The sequence below is a fragment of the Hyperolius riggenbachi genome, chromosome 11 (genome assembly GCF_040937935.1).
Source record: "Hyperolius riggenbachi isolate aHypRig1 chromosome 11, aHypRig1.pri, whole genome shotgun sequence".
Lineage (NCBI taxonomy): Eukaryota > Metazoa > Chordata > Amphibia > Anura > Hyperoliidae > Hyperolius > Hyperolius riggenbachi.
This window is the reverse complement of record NC_090656.1, coordinates 211,123,494-211,140,604: the sequence shown is the minus strand read 5'-3', so window position 1 is coordinate 211,140,604 and position 17,111 is coordinate 211,123,494. Positions and strand designations below refer to the sequence as shown.

At 44.7% G+C, this 17,111-nt stretch overlaps 1 protein-coding gene across 2 annotated transcripts in view; it reads left to right on the top strand.

Moving 5' to 3' along the window:
- The window catches only part of GALNT18 (polypeptide N-acetylgalactosaminyltransferase 18), a 485,929-nt gene that overhangs the window by 396,260 nt on the left and 72,558 nt on the right, over nt 1-17,111 (top strand). For both annotated transcript variants that reach the window (XM_068260107.1, XM_068260108.1), the window contains exons 5-6: nt 1,013-1,210; nt 1,696-1,810. In XM_068260107.1, coding sequence (XP_068116208.1) covers nt 1,013-1,210; nt 1,696-1,810 — 313 coding nt within the window. The remainder of the gene's footprint in view (nt 1-1,012; nt 1,211-1,695; nt 1,811-17,111) is intronic.

The following is a 17,111-nucleotide window of genomic DNA, read 5'->3' as shown; positions in this document are numbered from 1 at the left end:
GTGGCTTTGCCTGAAACCCAGCCATGCCAATCGGGTTTCAGCTGTCTTTAAAGTGGAACTCCTGTGAAAATAATGTAATAAAAAAAAAAGCTTCATTTTTACAATAATTATGTATAAATCATTTAGGCTGCGTCCACACTAGGTCCGGAAACGTATCCGTGGCTGCGTTTTTTAAACCTGATGAAAAACGGAGTCCGGGATACTAATGTTTAAAATAGCAGCCTCACCCAAGTAAAAAACGGATCCGTCTGCGTTTGCGGGGATCCGTTTTCAAAACCTGAACGGAAGGTCCGGATCTGCTGCATTTTCACGCACGGATCAGGACCACGGATACACGCAGGGGTAGTGAAAGCAATGAGAAAACGCATCTCCAGCTCCACAGGCAAAAAAACGGATGTGAAAACGGATAGCCTGAGCTTTATGATTGGCCCAAAAAATCCTCCCACTCCTTCCTAATGATAGAGACGTTTTCTGTCAGGGAAAAACCTGAACGGAAACTGATGCAAAACTGATGCACTTTCATCAGTTTGCAGTACGGTGGGTACTTCCCCTGATCCGGACTGCAGTGTCCGTCCTGCAACCGGGTCTAGTGTGGACCCAGCCTTAGTCAGTGTTTGCCCATTGTAAAATCTTTTAAATCCCTGATTTACATTCTGACATTTATTACATGGTGACATTTTTACTGTTGGCAGGTGATGTAGCTGCTTCATGCTTTTTTGGCAGTTAGAAACTGCCAGGAGTACAACGGTCCTCAGAGTTTCTTGTGGGTGGGGTTTCACCACACTATCAGTCATACAGCGCCCCCTGATGGTCTGTTTGTGAAAAGGAATAGATTTCTCATGTAAAAGGGGGTATCAGCTATTGGGATAAAGTTCAATTTTTGGTCGGAGTTTCTCTTTAAAGACAAGTATTCTGATTGGCTGCACTGGGCAGCTGCTTTGTTTGCACTTGTCTTGATAAGTTGGCCACGCAGGTCTGAGGTACAGAGTCACAGTTATGTCTCCCTCACCAGGGCGGAGCCGGTGCTGAGCCGGATAAAAGATGACCGGAAGATAATCATCTCCCCATCGTTTGACAACATCAAGTACGATACTTTTGAGATTGAAGAGTACCCGCTCTCCGCTCAGGGATTCGACTGGGAGTTGTGGTGCCGCTACCTGAACCCGCCAAAGTCCTGGTGGAAGCTGAAAAACACCACCGCGCCTATCAGGTATACAACCTATTCCTGTGGAATGAACATAACAGGTTGTCCATGTGGTTATTGTGCCCTGCAGATAAGATGTAGCCTAGACTAAAGGTACAGAAAAATGCAGCATTCCTTAAACTGGAACATGAAGTGAGAGGGCTATGGAGGCTGCCATATTTATTTCCTGTTAAACAATACCAGTTGCCTGGCAGCCCTGCTGGTCTATTTGGCTGCAGTAGTGTCTGAATCACACCAGAAACAAGCATGCAGCTCATCTTGTCAGATCTGACAATGCTGTTAGAGACATCTGATCTGTTGCATGCTTGTTCAGGGTCTATGGCTAAAAGTATTAGAGGCAGAGGATCAGCAGGACAACTAGGCAACTGGTATTGCTTAAAAGGAAAGAAGTATGGAAGCCTCCATATCCCTCTCACTTCAGGCTGTAAATCACATTTATGGGACTTCTATGTATTAACCTAGACACTTTCTCAAATTTTTGTTTTGTTTAGGAGCCCAGCTCTGATTGGCTGCTTCATAGTGGACAGACTTTACTTTGAAGAGCTTGGTTTGCTGGATGAAGGCATGGAGGTCTATGGAGGGGAGAACGTGGAGCTTGGCGTGCGGGTAGGCTGCCATCGTCCTCTTTGCTTTCCATTTGTAACAGAGAGCTGAGCGTTAGCTGGCATTCCTCTTGTATGCCACGCTGAGTGCGGGTTTGTGCTTGGACTGGTCTCCTGTAGAATGATAGATCAGGTCGCACCATAATGTCTGGGTAGCATCTGAGATCTGCGTTCTTATGTGAGGCAGAGATGAATGTCTCCTGAGTAGTACAACTCTTACATACAGCTGGAGGCGTTTCTGTGTTCATATTTAAAGGCCTATTCACACTAGAAGCGCTTTTCTGAGCGTTTTGCGATCGATTTGCATTTTTTAAAATGGCTCCCATTCACTTTCATTAAAAACTTACCGATTTTGCGATCGTGCACGTGAAAATTGTGTTGATTTTTACCGCGATTTTATTGAAAGTGAATGGGTGCGATTTTAAAAAATGCTAGTCATTTGCAAAACGCTCAGAAAAGCTCTTCTAGTGTGAATGGGCCCTAAAGGACCAATCCAGCGAAAAAAGTAAGCAGTTAAAATCTGCCAGGTTTTGGGCCAGTCCATCTCATGGGGGACGCTCAGTGTTTTCTTTTCATCAAAAGCAATTCCTGAACCGCAGTTGTGAAGTCTAACAGACACAATCGTAAGCAAGTGAGTAGTAAGGCTGGCTGGTATCTTCCTATTTTGGCAGTTAAACTGCTGTTCAGGAAATGTTGTTGAAAACCCTGAGAATCCCCCATGAGGAGATGGACTGGCCCAAAACCTGTCGCTTCTATCAGATTTTAACTGCCTACTTTTTTCGTGATCGTGGTCCTGTAAAAGCACATAGAAAATCTACATTTTTAGCTATCGTTCTATTCTGTGGTTTATATGGGAAAATGTAAATGGAGTTGCTGAGGGGAGTGATCCACTTACATACAAGTGTTCTGCCCAGAATTTTATTTCCAGCTGGGTGGCATGAAAAATTAACCGGAAGTGCTTCCATTCAACTGTATCAGTCACATCAGTCGGGGTCTTCTGCGCATGCGCTGACCTCCAGCCCATGCGCAGAAGACCCGGAATGACGCGACTGAACCAGTTACCGGGGCTGATCGCGGCCGAATGTCAGACCGCGGTAGGACGGCGAGGGACTGTGCTTATAGGGATGGAGGAAGCCCTGGGCATGTATCAAATCTCTCTTAAGGTGGCCACACACGATACAATAAAAAGATCAGATTTTATAGTAATTCGCTAAAAATGATCGGATCTCCCGAAAAAATCGAAAGCTTTTTTTTTTTTTCATGCGACTAAAAAATCCGACCGGATTTTCCGGTTTCTTCGATTTTTATCGATCCAGAATGCCAAATATCTTTCTTCAATCTTTCTAAAGATTGTATGGTGTGTTAGAATTCAAATGTATTAATATACACACCTTAGCAATTTTGTCAGAGTTTCCAATCATTTTTATCATAATCGGGGGAAAATTGAACATAGGTGTGTGGTGCATTGGTCATAATTTTGAAATATTACAATCAGTCAGAGAAATTGATTGCAATTCTTAAATTGAACAGATATTTAAAAAATTGTATGGTGTGTGGCCACCTTTAATCTATGTCTATGGTTTACTTTAAAGGATGAGCATAGCATCCCTTGCTTGTGTGTGTGTATAGGCCTGGTTTCCACATCCAGCACATCCACACTACACTGTGCTTACACTACCCTGATTGCTGCTGGGATTTGCATTCTTGAAATATTATCTCTTGCGGAGCGTATTGAGCTCCTGTCTGTTCAGTATACATCCAGCCCTATCTATAGCGCTTGTGTGCGGATCCCGCTGCTGTGCAGCCTTTGTAGAATACATTGCTGTGTTGTTCAGGGATGGAGTCTTGTAATTTCTCCATAATCTGCACATTACACCCTGGCTTTCTGCATTGTACTTGTGTCAGCACAGCACTTGGCTGATAGGACTCCGGCTAAAACATGTTACAGATCAGATAATGCCCAGGAGGGGCACAATCATCGGAAAGCTGATCTCTCGTGTCTGCGGATGCTGCTAGCTCCTTAATTGTCTGATAAGACTATTGTTGCCACGGCTCGCGTTCTCTTCTCGTGTAAATTATGCTTAGATCTAGTTCAGAGACAGGAACAGTGAAAATGGTCTTGGGATGTTTTTCTTTGGAAGAGGGAGGGGGAGGGGGGGTGGAAGGTAATAAAGGGGCACTACAGCAAAAAAATGTAAAATTTAAAATATGTGCAAGCATAGACAGATAAGAAGTACATTTTTTTGAGAGTAAAATGAGCCATAAATTACTTTTCTCCTATGTTGCTGTCACTTACAGTAGGTAGTAGAAATCGGACATAAGTGACAGGTTTTGGACTAGTCCATCTCTTCATAGGGGATTCTCAGCAAGGCTTTTATTCTTTATAAAGATATTCCCGAAAAAGGATTCATACAAAGATGCTGGCCAGCTTCCCTGCTCGCTACACAGTTTTTTGGCAGTTGGACAGAGTAACTGCCATTCACTAAGTGCTTTTGAAAATAAATATGTCCCTGAGAATCCCCTATAAAGAGACGGACTAGTCCAAAACCTGTCGCTTCTGTCAGATTTCTACTACCTACTGTAAGTGACAGCAACAAGGAGAAATGTAATTTATGGCTCATTTTACTCTGGAAAAAATGTACTTATTTGTATATGTTTGCATATATTTTAAATTTTAAAGTTTTTCGCTGTAGTGCCCCTTTAAAATAAAAAATCTAAAATTCTAAATAGACATCGTGGGCCAATGAACAATAATTAAAAAAAAAAAATTATTGCTATACTCTTGTACAATAGCACACAGGAGCTGTGGTGAACAGCTGTGGTAACATAATGAATAACATTGCTTATTTTTATTTTTTTGTAAATATTCATTTATAAGTTGTTTCGTCACTGTTTTCCCATTGTAAAATCTTTCCTCACTCTGATTTATATTCTAAAATTTATCACGGTTGATGACCGCTTTAGTCCTGCCAGGTGGAGCTCTACAGAATGTTTGTTTACTGAGAGTTCTGAAGGCAGTAAAAAATATACCTGATCTCCCAGCATGCTCTAAGAGGAGAAGGGGGAGGGGGGTTCATACCAATATACTGTACATCAATATATAGATATAGGAAGTGTTTCTGATGCTGAAACCAGGAAAATGTCTGTAAAAGTAAGTATTCTGAATGCATTCTACTATATGTCATTACAGTGCCTCTTTAACATACAATGGTTAAAAAAACAACCACCGTCCCATAATAGATAGTTGTTGTGAATGACCGTGTTGGTCACAAACACATGATGGATATGAATGATCACCTTCCTATGTATAGGACATACAGGCCCGGATTTACCTCACAGGAGCCTATAGGCACAGATGTCCAGGAACCTTAGATTTCACCCTCCATGATCCTCGAAACCCCCAACAAGCTTTTATGGGCCACCAGGCACCAGCAATTATGCTGGCTGGTCCAGCTGTCACTTCTCCTTTCCCCCTTAGTATTTGGTAGCCAGAAGTACCCTTAATATTAAAGGGGAACTGAAGCGAGAGGTATATGGAGGCTGCCATGTTTATTTCCATTTAAGCAATACCAGTTGCCTGGCAGCCTTGCTGATCCTCTGCCTCTAATACTATTAGCCATAGCCACTAAACAAGCATGCAGCAGATCAGGTGTTTCAGACTTTAAAGTTAGATCTGACAAGACTAGCTGCATGCTTGTTTCTGGTGTTATTCAGATACTACTGCAGAGAAATAGACCAGCAGGGCAGCCAGGCAACTGGTATTGATTAAAAGGAAATAAATATGGCAGCCTCCGTATACCTCTTACTTCAGTTCCCCTTTAAATAACTAGCGATGCCCCCAAGTATTAGGTAGCTAGGGAAGGAGGGAGGGAGGGACTCGTGGAGAGGAGTGAGACGCCTTTCCACCATCAGGCGCCTGTAGGCATGTGCCTACAGTGCCTTATGGTAAATCCAGCCCTGAGGACATATATAACTGGACATCCACTAATTTGGGAGATTTGTTACATTTCACTGCTTCTAATTAGTACTGTACTGCTGTAATGTGTATTTATGGCCACTTGTCACTAGGGGGCTGTGTGAGACAGTGAGGCCTGGTGCACACCAGAGGAGTTTTTCTGAGCGTTTTGAGTTTTTAAATCTGCTGCTAATGTTATCCTATGTGTCTGTGCACACTGGAGCAATGAGGTTTTGTAAAAAACCCCATAGCATTACATTGGGAAGAGCTTTTGAAACCTCTAAAAGCTCTTCCCAATGTAATGCTATGGGGTTTTGTACAAAACCTCATTGCTCCAGTGTGCACAGACACATAGGATAACATTAGCAGCAGATTTAAAAACTCAAAACGCTCAGAAAAACTCCTCTGGTGTGCACCAGGCCTAAGAGAGGACTTCTGCTTTCAGTTTCTATATTTTCTGCTAGTAGAGAGAGATCAAAGCATGCAAATAATTTACAGCACAACGAGTTCTGAAGTCAAGAGCAGTGCACTTATCTCACACGAGATAACGGTTGAAGGGCTGGTGCACATCTAGAAGCGTTAGCGTAATTGCAAACGCTCAGAACTTTTAGAAGTGATTTTCTAAGAGATTCTAGTCATGTGCCTAGCGATTTTCTATTTGTACCTAGCAATTTTTGGAGCGTTTTTGTGTAGCAGTTTTGGTATTGTACTGGTTTTAGTACAAAAACGCTTGGAAAATCACGCTGTTCTAGCACTTTTCAGAGTTATTTTCCACTTTCCTGTACTTAAAGATAATCTGTACTCTAATATTCTTACAATAAAAAGCATACTATTCTATTCCTTATTTTCTCCTGGGCCCCTCTGTGCTGTTTCTGCCACTCCCTGCTGCAATCCTGGTTTGTAATGAACAGTTTTAGGCAGTGTTTACAAACAAATGACATGGCTTCTAACCAGAGTATCATAGGCTGTGAACAGCTATCTGGTGTGACTCATGCAGAGCTTGGAGGGGGTGTGTAAAGTTTCTGCTAATGACAAGCAGTGCTGCACATTCCACACATTCCAGCCTGAGCCCGACAGACACGACAGAGGAAAGGAGATAAGATTTATTACAGAGACAGTGCAAGTAGGAAAGGCTGCAGTAAGACAGACCACATTAGAACAGTAATAGGAACTTATAGGATAGAAGAAATACGCCACAAAATTTTGTTACAGAGTCTCTTTAACATTGGGCTGAATCGCCTCAGAAATGCTGCAGTACTCGATTGCATTTTGTTAAGAATCACATCGCTCTGGTGTGATCCATCCCATAGAGAAACATTAGCCAAGCGCAAGCATTTTAAGATGCGCTCAGATGCACCCTAGGTGTGCACCAGCCCTAAGTTGCTAATGGGTTAAAGGTATCACCTAAACTTTTGTTGTTATGTCTTTGGATTCTCTCCATGACTAACAATGGACCACACGCAACTGGCTTCCTAAAAGTAGAGCGTATCCGGAGTGTATCATTACTTGTGATTGTACCAAATGTCCCTTTATTGAAATCTGTCTGATGCACAGGGACCCGCAAGGTAAGCAGCTTTTACCCGCTTTTATTTGCGTTGTGAATTCCAGAGCTCTTTGCCCTCTCTGTCATTGCGGCCACCTGTGAGTCTGTCCCCGCACTTGGTGTTAGAATTTGAGATCCTGAAATATAAGGAGCACTAGAGATAGTAGGCAGAGTCATGGGGAGCTCACTCACGTGACTCCAATGCTGCCTCCTCCTGGAGGGAAAGGAGTAAGCATCGGAGTCACATTAAGCGCAGCCAGTAACCGTCTGATGCACAGATTTACAACTCAGGAGCCTCTGGGCACAGGTATTCGAATGCCCTAAACTCCGCCCCTCAACACAGGCCACACCCCCAATCAAAAGATATTTTGAACTCTAATCCTTGCACAGGGCCAATAAAGAGTTAATACTGTGGTCGAGGGAGGGCCCCAAGAGCCCCCGGTGCGGTTGAGACCTCTGCAACCCCTATTGCTAGGCCACTGACTGTGTCATGTCACTAAGGATGACATGAGACAGCGCTTAATCCCAGAGATCCTATTATACCTGTGGCGTTCTTCTATTTTGTCAGGGTCCTCGCTTGATGAGGTCATCAAGCGACGACCCTTACAACATAGGTGAACCCCGCTGGTATAATGCATAACTGCCTTTAGCAGGGCGGAGAGTGACTGGCATTGTCTGTACCCATACAACTGTCACCTAAGGGATCCCTGCTAGGTGACCGTCTTCATACATGTGTATAGAGCTTAAGGGATATGCAAGGTGACATGATGTGATAGATATTTATTTTTTATTTATTTAAGTATTTATATAGCGCTGACGTCTTCCGCAGCGCTGTACAGAGTATATTGTCGTGTTACTAACTGTCCCTCAGAGGGGCTCACAATCTAATCCCTACCATAGTCATATGTCTATGTATGTAGCATGTAGTGTATGTATTGTAGTCTAGGGCCAATTTAGGGGAAAGCCAATTAACTTATCTGTATATTTTTTGGGATGTGGGAGGAAACCAAAGTGCCCGGAGGAAACCCACCCAGGGACCCAGCGTTGCGAGGCAAGAGTGCTAACCACTACGCCACCGTGCTGCCCCTATGTCTATACAGACATGTGTCTATAGTACCAAGCATACCGATAACTATGCTGTGTTCCTTTTTTCTTTCTCTGCCTGAAAGAGTTAAACATCGGGTATGCAAGTGACCGTTCCTGTCCAAGTCGGGACTGGGTTGGACTATAGGGTAACTCTCACTGATGAGAAATTATAGCCATAAACATTTTCCTGGCAGAAAATGGCTTCTGAGAGCAGGAAAGCGATAAAAAGGGTCAGTAGTACAAAGATTTTAGCTCTGGCATACTTCAATGAAGAAGATGTCATTGAGTGAAGAGTGAAACAGTAAAAATGCAAAAAGTAGGTTTCAAAATAAAATTAAACTGTGGGATATCTATAAAAAAAAGTCTTTATGAGGAGGAGGATAGGTACAATTGTTTCTCTATTTTATTTTCTCCTTGTGTTTCTCCTTTAAGTTGGGTGAATAGCAATGACGACACTGACTGATCAGACTCACGGGGCTGACATTAACCACAGTATGATTTTCCTATAAGACTTATACATTCCTAATGACAATCTCCATCGCCCTCCGTGGGGCCATAATGGAAAATTAAAATGTAGCGGTTAGGAGAGGAATGAATGCACTCGGTCTTCGCTATTGACTTTACGAGCAGCTGTCATCTTTCAGCCCTGCGCAGATGTTGCGTTTTGGGAATTGCGGCTGGATCGCTTGGCGCGCTCCGCCGCTCGCTCCTGTATACTCGGCGATTCCGATCGCATCGTGGTTACTTACGGCAACACCTGCTCCTCCTCGCCCCTGCTGCCGACGGACAGCTAGTTAACAGCTTTTCGCACATTGAAGCTTACATCACGGCCCTTCGCGACTTGATTAAATATGCTTTAGCCGTAACTAGCGTTCCCGATCGCAACCACAAACTTGTCTCGCTTTCCACCATCTGGTAGGTTTGACAGCCTTTAAATTATTCAGAAATATCAGCGCGGGAGGAAAGCGAGAGAGCAAAAAGTATTTTATTTTATTTCTGTTCCGGATTGAACAGTGTTTTGCAGTAAAGCCTCGGCGCTTTGATGCTGCGGGGAAAAGGACGCGGTATTGACGTGAGTTTGGCAAAGTGCTTTCCTTTAATTAAAGACAATACTCCTTGATCCAAGCGAATCTCCTGCTGCTCTTCAACAATTTGTGTGATGGGATCAGTCAATTTTTTTTTTCAATACAGTGGATTAAAGGAAACCTATAAGGAGAGAACTAGAGGAGCGGCCTTGTTTATCTCCTCTTGAAAATGCCCCTTGCTTGGCGATCATGCTGCCCGTTAACCCTTGGTAGTGCGGGCATGAAAAAGGAGCGCCAGGGAAAAAGAGTGCAGGATTTCGTTATTTAAAAAAATATCCACTGGTATTCCTCATTTGTAAAGTGTAGATGGTGCATATTATCGTAATAATATTGCAGAATGAAAATGTTTAATAACGTTAATAAAACAGTTGAAAATCTTACCAATATTTTACTACAGCTTAACCTAACCCTACTCTCACACAGAACCTTCCACTACTAATGGCTAACCCTAAGACCCCCCCTGGTGGTGCCTAACTCTAAGACCCACCCTGGTGGTGCCTAACCCTAAGACCCACCCTGGTGGTGCCTAACCCTAAGACCCACCCTGGTGGTGCCTAACCCTAAGACCCACCCTGGTGGTGCCTAACCCTAAGACCCACCCTGGTGGTGCCTAACCCTAAGACCCACCCTGGTGGTGCCTAACCCTAAGACCCACCCTGGTGGTGCCTAACTCTAAGATCCCTCCTGGTGGTGCCTAACCCTAAGACCCACCTTGGTGGTGCCTAACTCTTAAGATCCCTCCTGGTGGTGCCTAATTCTAAGATCCCTCCTGGTGGTGCCTAACCCTAAGACCCACCCTGGTGGTGCCTAACCCTAAGAGCCACCCTGGTGGTGCCTAACCCTAAGAGCCACCCTGGTGGTGCCTAAGCCCCCCCTGTGGTGCCTAACCCCAAGACTCTCCTGGCGGTGTTTAACCCTAACTACCACCAACCCTCCCCCGCAAAAACACCCTTCCTGATACCTAACCGTCCCACCCCACCCCCCTGCACAAGCACCCTTACAAACATACATTTTGTACATACAGTACAAATGATAAAATATTTTATAACCTAAAATGTGTACATACAAACAAAATAATATTACAATAACTGTAACATCACAAGTTTCAAAACAATAACATATTTCAAAAACTTTAATGTTCTAATGTTGAAAACGATATTTATTGGGTGCCCAAATTTCTGCTTTGGGCGCCATTTGCATTAGTGCTTATGCAGCGCCCAAATCGTCCATTAGCTGCGGACACCCACATTTCCTGCTACCCTTGTTAGTGTCCGAGTCACACGCCTGCAGCAAGTTTGGTCACGCCACAGTAAGAAAGCATCATTTTCTTACTGCATCATGAATACCTCAACTGGCGCAGACTGACCGGATTACCAGCAGTCATAGCGTAGCGTCACCAGTCATAGTCATAGTGCCAGAATGATGGGTCCGCAGAGGGTGGAGAGGGAAGCCAGGCTGCTCGTTGGGGTTGGCAGAAGCACCGGGAAATTATAAATTAAGTCCAGTGTACCATCTCTGGTACACTTTAAGGTGCCCACTAATGATACAATCTTGATTGTTCAATTTTCCCAGATCTATGTAGTAGAAGGGAAAACTGAGTGAATATACTTTGATTTGATTCTTTAGGTAGTCCCTCATATTACATAGAAGTGGTAGGATTGTACAATCAAGATTGTATCATTAATAGGCTCTTGCCCAAGACAGAAGCAAAACGTAGAGAAATCGACCCTGTATGTATTTAGAGAGTTTAGCTTAATTCCCCCTCATCTGTGTCTAATTTCAACTGTAATGTGATCTCTCAGCTGTGTCAGCTGGCTGCCTTGGCAGAGCAGCTAATTTGTAAACGTAGGATGTTAACCCTATGTCTGCTTCTATGAAATCAGGAAGTAGACACACTACAGATATATTGCAGGATTTGTATCAGCTGTAACAGAAATGTTTTTCTTTCAAGGTTATGCTGTTGCTTATCTTTCAGAGCAGAGAGGAAGTTCTGAGTGCAGGTCTGCTTTAACGTTAATGAAAGGGGTTACAATGGGGGAGCGGTAAATTAGAGTTAAGGGGCCCATACACCTAACGATTTTCCCGCCGATATACGGCCGTTTCGATCACAGTGATCGAATCGGCTGTGAAATCGCCGCGCACACTGCTGACAGAACGATAGATTTCCGTCCGAAATCGATCGTTCCCGTCGGCTCCCGTTGATCCATCCATGCGGAAGATTTTTCTCGATCGCTGGCGGGTCGGGAGTGCGCCGATAGCGGCGTTCGAATGCCCGACGACCGACGCAATACAGCGGGTGTACATTACCTGTTCCCTGTACTTGTTCAGTCCCCTGATCCCCGCTGTCTTCTTTCTGTGCTGGGTTTCGGACCGCTGCAGCTACACAGAACTTCCTGTCCCGACAGGAAGTTTAAACAGTAGAGCGCCCTCTACTGTTTAAACTTCCCCTGGACAGGAAGTTCAGTAGCTGCAGGAACGGTCTGGAGCCCGGAGCGGAGAAGACAGCGGGGATCAGGGGACTGAACAGGTAATGTATGCAGGGAAGGGGGGGGGGGGGGGGGGGCGGCAGCAGCTCCACAGATTGTGATCGGTTTCAGGCTGAAATCGATTCACAATCTGTTTGCAGTAAAGGCAGCCATACGATCCCTCTCTGATCAGATTCGATCAGAGAGGGATCTATCTGTTGGTCGAATCTGATAGCTAATCGACCAGTGTATGGCCACCTTTATGGGTTTAGGAAGTGCTCAGAAAGGGGGGCTGGAAGGGTTAGGAGTGAGGAAAACGATAGCATAAGGGGTTACAGAGGGGGAGTGGTGAACCAGAAGCAATCACTGCAGAGAGAAATTAGGATGTGTAGATGAGAATTTGGAGCGAATGCGTCCAGCAATGCATGGCCTGCTGCCACTGTGTGCTAGGAAGCATAATTCAGATAAAATGAGCTGACTGAGGGCTGAGCCGGGGAGATCATTCTGCTAACAATATATTACAGGAGAGGTTTGAGCATCAGTGATATATGAAGTACCATTCTGCGTAACAAGAGAGGAACAAGGCTTTAATGCCAAACTTCAGCTACTTACGGAAATCTACCTCCCAAATGTGTCCAATATCTTTATTAGAAAAAGGTCCATTTTACTGGCAGGATGTCTGCAGCTTACATAACCCTGCGCAGAGCGTAGCGTGAGAGCTGCCATTAGGAGACTAATCCACTAAACCTCACGTCTGATGTATTATTTACAATCACTATTAAAGGGGACCTGACCTCAGAACTTCCTCTCTGCTCTACAAGATAAGCAACAGCATAATCACCTTGAAAGAAAAACATTTTTTTTATTACAGCTGATATACATCCTGCAATAAATCTGCAGTGTGTCTACTTCCTGCTTTCATGGAAGCTGACATACGGGTTAGCATCGTGTATTTACAAATTAGCTGCTATGCCAAAGCAGCCAGCTGACACAGCTGAGAGATCAAATTACACTTGTAATTAGTCACAGATGACGAGGGATTATATGGACTAAACTCTCTATGTACAAACAGGCCGCATTTCTTTCTGGGTAAGGGTTCAGGTCCACTATAACCCTTTCCAATCCATCTTTGCTATCACCCATGTCTGACATTGGTTGGACAGGGTTAAAGGGAACCCGAGATAAGAGGGATATGGAGGCTGCCATATTTATTTCCTTTTAAACCATACCAATTGCCTGGCAGTCCTGATATTGTGTCTCTAAAGCTACGTACACACATGCGACAACGATCGTTCGTTGTGAACGACGAACGAACTTTTAATTGACGAAAGAACGACCTAAGTAAAGTTAGCTTTTAAAGGTGTGTAACGATCTGATCGTTAGAACGAACGTTACATCACGTAAAGCAACTACTGCGCTTGCGCATAAAAATGAAACGTTCCATGGAGAAATAGCGAAATGCGCATGTCAAGCCTAGTACGACCGACCGTTTTCCAACGATGTACTACTTTTGCACACGATCGTCGTTGGAAAAAATCCGCCAAGCTAGATCGATCGTATTTAACGATCTAGCTCGTCCGTCGTTAGACTTAATGGTCGTTGGCTGATTTTTTTTTAAACAATCGTCGTTTGAAATGATCGGGGAACGATAGTTTCAAACGACTATAGTCGCATGTGTGTACACACCTTAATACTTTTAGCCATAGCTCCTATACAAGCATGCAGCAGATCAGGTACTCTGACTCCGCTCACTCAGGTTTTATTGGATTAGCCATATGCTTGTTCCAGGGTTTTGACTCAGACACTACTTATGCCAGAAGATCATCAGAGCTGCCAGCAGGGTTGTGGAGTCGGTACCAAAATCTTCCGACTGCTACTCCTCAGTTTAGGATTCCAATGACTCCGACTCCTCCAGTTTGCATATTACAGTCTTGTTGATTGAAAGTATATAATATAAAAGTCAACTCATCACTGCCAACGCTTAGGAGTTTTAAAGAACAACTGAAGTGAGAGTGATATGGTGGCTGCTATATTTATTCCCTTTTAAGCAACATCAGTTAACTGGCTATCCTGCTGATTCTCTGCCTCGGATGCTTTTACCCACAGACCAGGTGTCGGGTGTTTCTGACATTGTCAGATCTTGTTTTTACTTGTTTTTAGTATGATTTGGACACTACTACAGCCAAAGAGATCAGCAGGGCTGCCAGGAAACTGGTATTGTTTAAATGAAAATAAATATGGCAGCCCCCATATTCTTCTCATCGAGTTGTCTTTTAGGGCCCATTCACACTAGAAGCGCTTTTCTGAGCGTTCTGCAATTGATTAGCATTATTTAAAATCGCTCCCATTCACTTTTATTAAAATCGTGGTAAAAATCGCTGAAAAATGGCCGTGATTTTTTTGCGTACGCGATCGCTAAATCGCAGTGATTTTTCTGCGATTTTTACCACGATTTTAATGAAAGTGAATGGGCGCGATTTTAAAAAACGCTAATCAAACGCAAAACGCTCAGAAAAGCGCTTCTAGTGTAAATGGGCCCTTAAAGCTATATTAAGAAGCATCCGCTTTTGGGAACAAAAAGCTTCGGGCCAGGAATCTGATACTTCTGTCAGCCATCCTGGCCTGTCATTGTCAACGTGAATGCCTCAGTATGTTGTCTGTATAATAAGATTCACCAGAGCCCCATATCTGCTGGATTTCAACGTGTAGCCCAGCTACCTTGCAGAAAAAGGCCTCTACATTCTCAATATCTGATATAGAAAAGCCCAGAGCCTTTTTCTGCAAGGGGACAGATCAATGCACCAGAACCCAGCTGATACAGAATTCCAGATAATAGTGTTGGGACCAGGGATGCTCAAATCCGAATTCGGGTGAAACCCGGATAGTTGCTATCCGGATTTCACCCAGTAAACCTGTGCGGGGGGATCAAGCTTACCTGTCTGACGTCTTTTTCGGTCCGTCCCTCAGCGCCTCCCACAATGTGGTCCACGCACATCACGTGACTATAAACTATTCAACCCGGAAGGAGGAAGGGTTTGTACTCACGTGACCGCCGCGTTGAACGCATCGTGGGTGGCGCCGAGGGACGGACCGAAGAAGACGTCAGACAGGTAAGCTTGACCCCAGCCAACCCGCACAGGTTTACTGGGTGAAATCCGGATAGCAACTATCCAGGTTTCACCCGAATTCGGGTTTTGAGCATCCCTGTTTGGGACAAAAGGGAACCAGAGGTTAGAGGGATATGGAGGCTGCCAAATCAGTTACCATGGCTGCAGGGCAACACTAGCCCGTTACCATGGCTGCATGGCAACACTAGACCGTTACCATGGCTGAAGGGAAGTGGGCTTCAGTGTGTCTTAATTGTCATAGCTGGATGCTAATATTGCTAACACATTGCAGAGCAGTTTGCGCATCACACACAACACGCCATGTCATTTTTCACAAGAATAGAGATGCACGTTAATCATTTTTAGCAAGGACGGCTAGTATTCTGTATACGTAAGATTTAGCACAAGCCGCATGGCACACTCCCTGGCGCCACGTCTTTGCTGCAGGCTGGCAGCCCGGGCTGCAGACTATTACCATTAAGTTACAAAGCTTGGCGCGCACACATCCGTTCCTGTAAATCTGCAATAAACATGGGCCGTTGTGATGTGTAACATTCAGATCCGCCTGTATTTATAATTTTATATCGTGATGAAATTGCTCGTTCTCTTTGTGTAACGGCTGGGCCATAAACTGGCGGCAGCGCGAGGAATGAGCGATGAACACCGTGTTCTGCATCGTGCAAAACGCATAAACTGTTTACGGAGATTGCAGAGCTATTTATACCAACAAAGCGACGCGCGGATGCCTCGGTATTGTTCAGAGGTGAAAGCGAACAAGGACACATTCTCAAAGCAATCATTTTCATTAGTGTAAATTATATGGTTTACCTTTGGAAAAGGACAGAACTGAAAAAAAGCATTGTGTACCTGTGCTTGCTGTGATTATACACCTATCTAATTGGGTTGTAGGAACAATAAAGGGAAACCCAGGTGAGAGGGATATGGAGGCTGCCATATTTATTTCCTTTTAAAGGGAACCTAAACTAAGAGGGATATGGCCGTTTCCTTTTAAGCCAGGGGTCCCCAAAACCTTTTGGGTCGAGGGCCGGGTCAATATACTTCAGACTGCTGGGGGGCCGGAGTATATATAAAATATTGTAGAAGTCTTTGTGCACCAGACAGTGAAACATACCCAGGTGACAACCTGAGTGGAATTTGATTGGAAACCAGCGAATTACTGCTTTCTGGCTTCATTCTATATGCAGACCACCAATATTTAAAGATGTAGCTGACCGCATCTGTAATACATTTTGTGTGTGTGTGTGGGGGGGGGAGGGGGGCGGTAAAAAAAGCCTCAGGGGGCCACATTCAGCCCGCAGGCCTTAGTTTGAGGACCACTGTTTTAAACAATACCAGTTGCTTGGCAGTCCTGCATATCTCTTTAGTTGCAGTAGTGGTTGAATCTCACACCTGGATCAAGAATGCAGTCCAGTCTGACTTCAGTCGGAGCACCTGATCTGTATGCTTGTTGAGGAGCTGTGGCTAAAAGTATTAAGGTAGCCATACACTGGTCGATTTGCCATTAGATCGACCAACTGACAGATCCCTATCTGATCGAATCTGATCAGAGAGGGATCGTATGGCTGCCTTTAATGCAAACAGATTGTGAATCGATTTCAGCCTGAAACCGATCACAATCTGTTGAGCTGCTCCTGCCGCCTGTCCCCCCCCCCCCCCCCCCCCACCTATACATTACCTGAAGCTGGCTCCGGGTCCTCTTCTCCGCGCTGCACGCATCCCAGCATCCTGCACCGCATCCCAGCATACACTGTGTCACTCCGTGACAAGGAAGTTCAAATAGAGCGCCCTCTATCTGAACTTCCTGGTCACTGGCGTGACACAGGAAGTTAATGTACGCTGGGATGGAAGCAGGAACAGAGCGGTGCAGCGCGGAGAAGATGCCCGGGAGCCAGCACAGGTAATGTATAACTGTATCGTATCGGCCGCCGCCGTGCTCCCTACCCGCGGGCGATCGACGGTAATTTCCCGCACGGCGTGATTGACTGACCGATCCGATTTCGGGAGGAAATCGGATCAGTGGGTGCGTTTAGCGAGAACTATTGG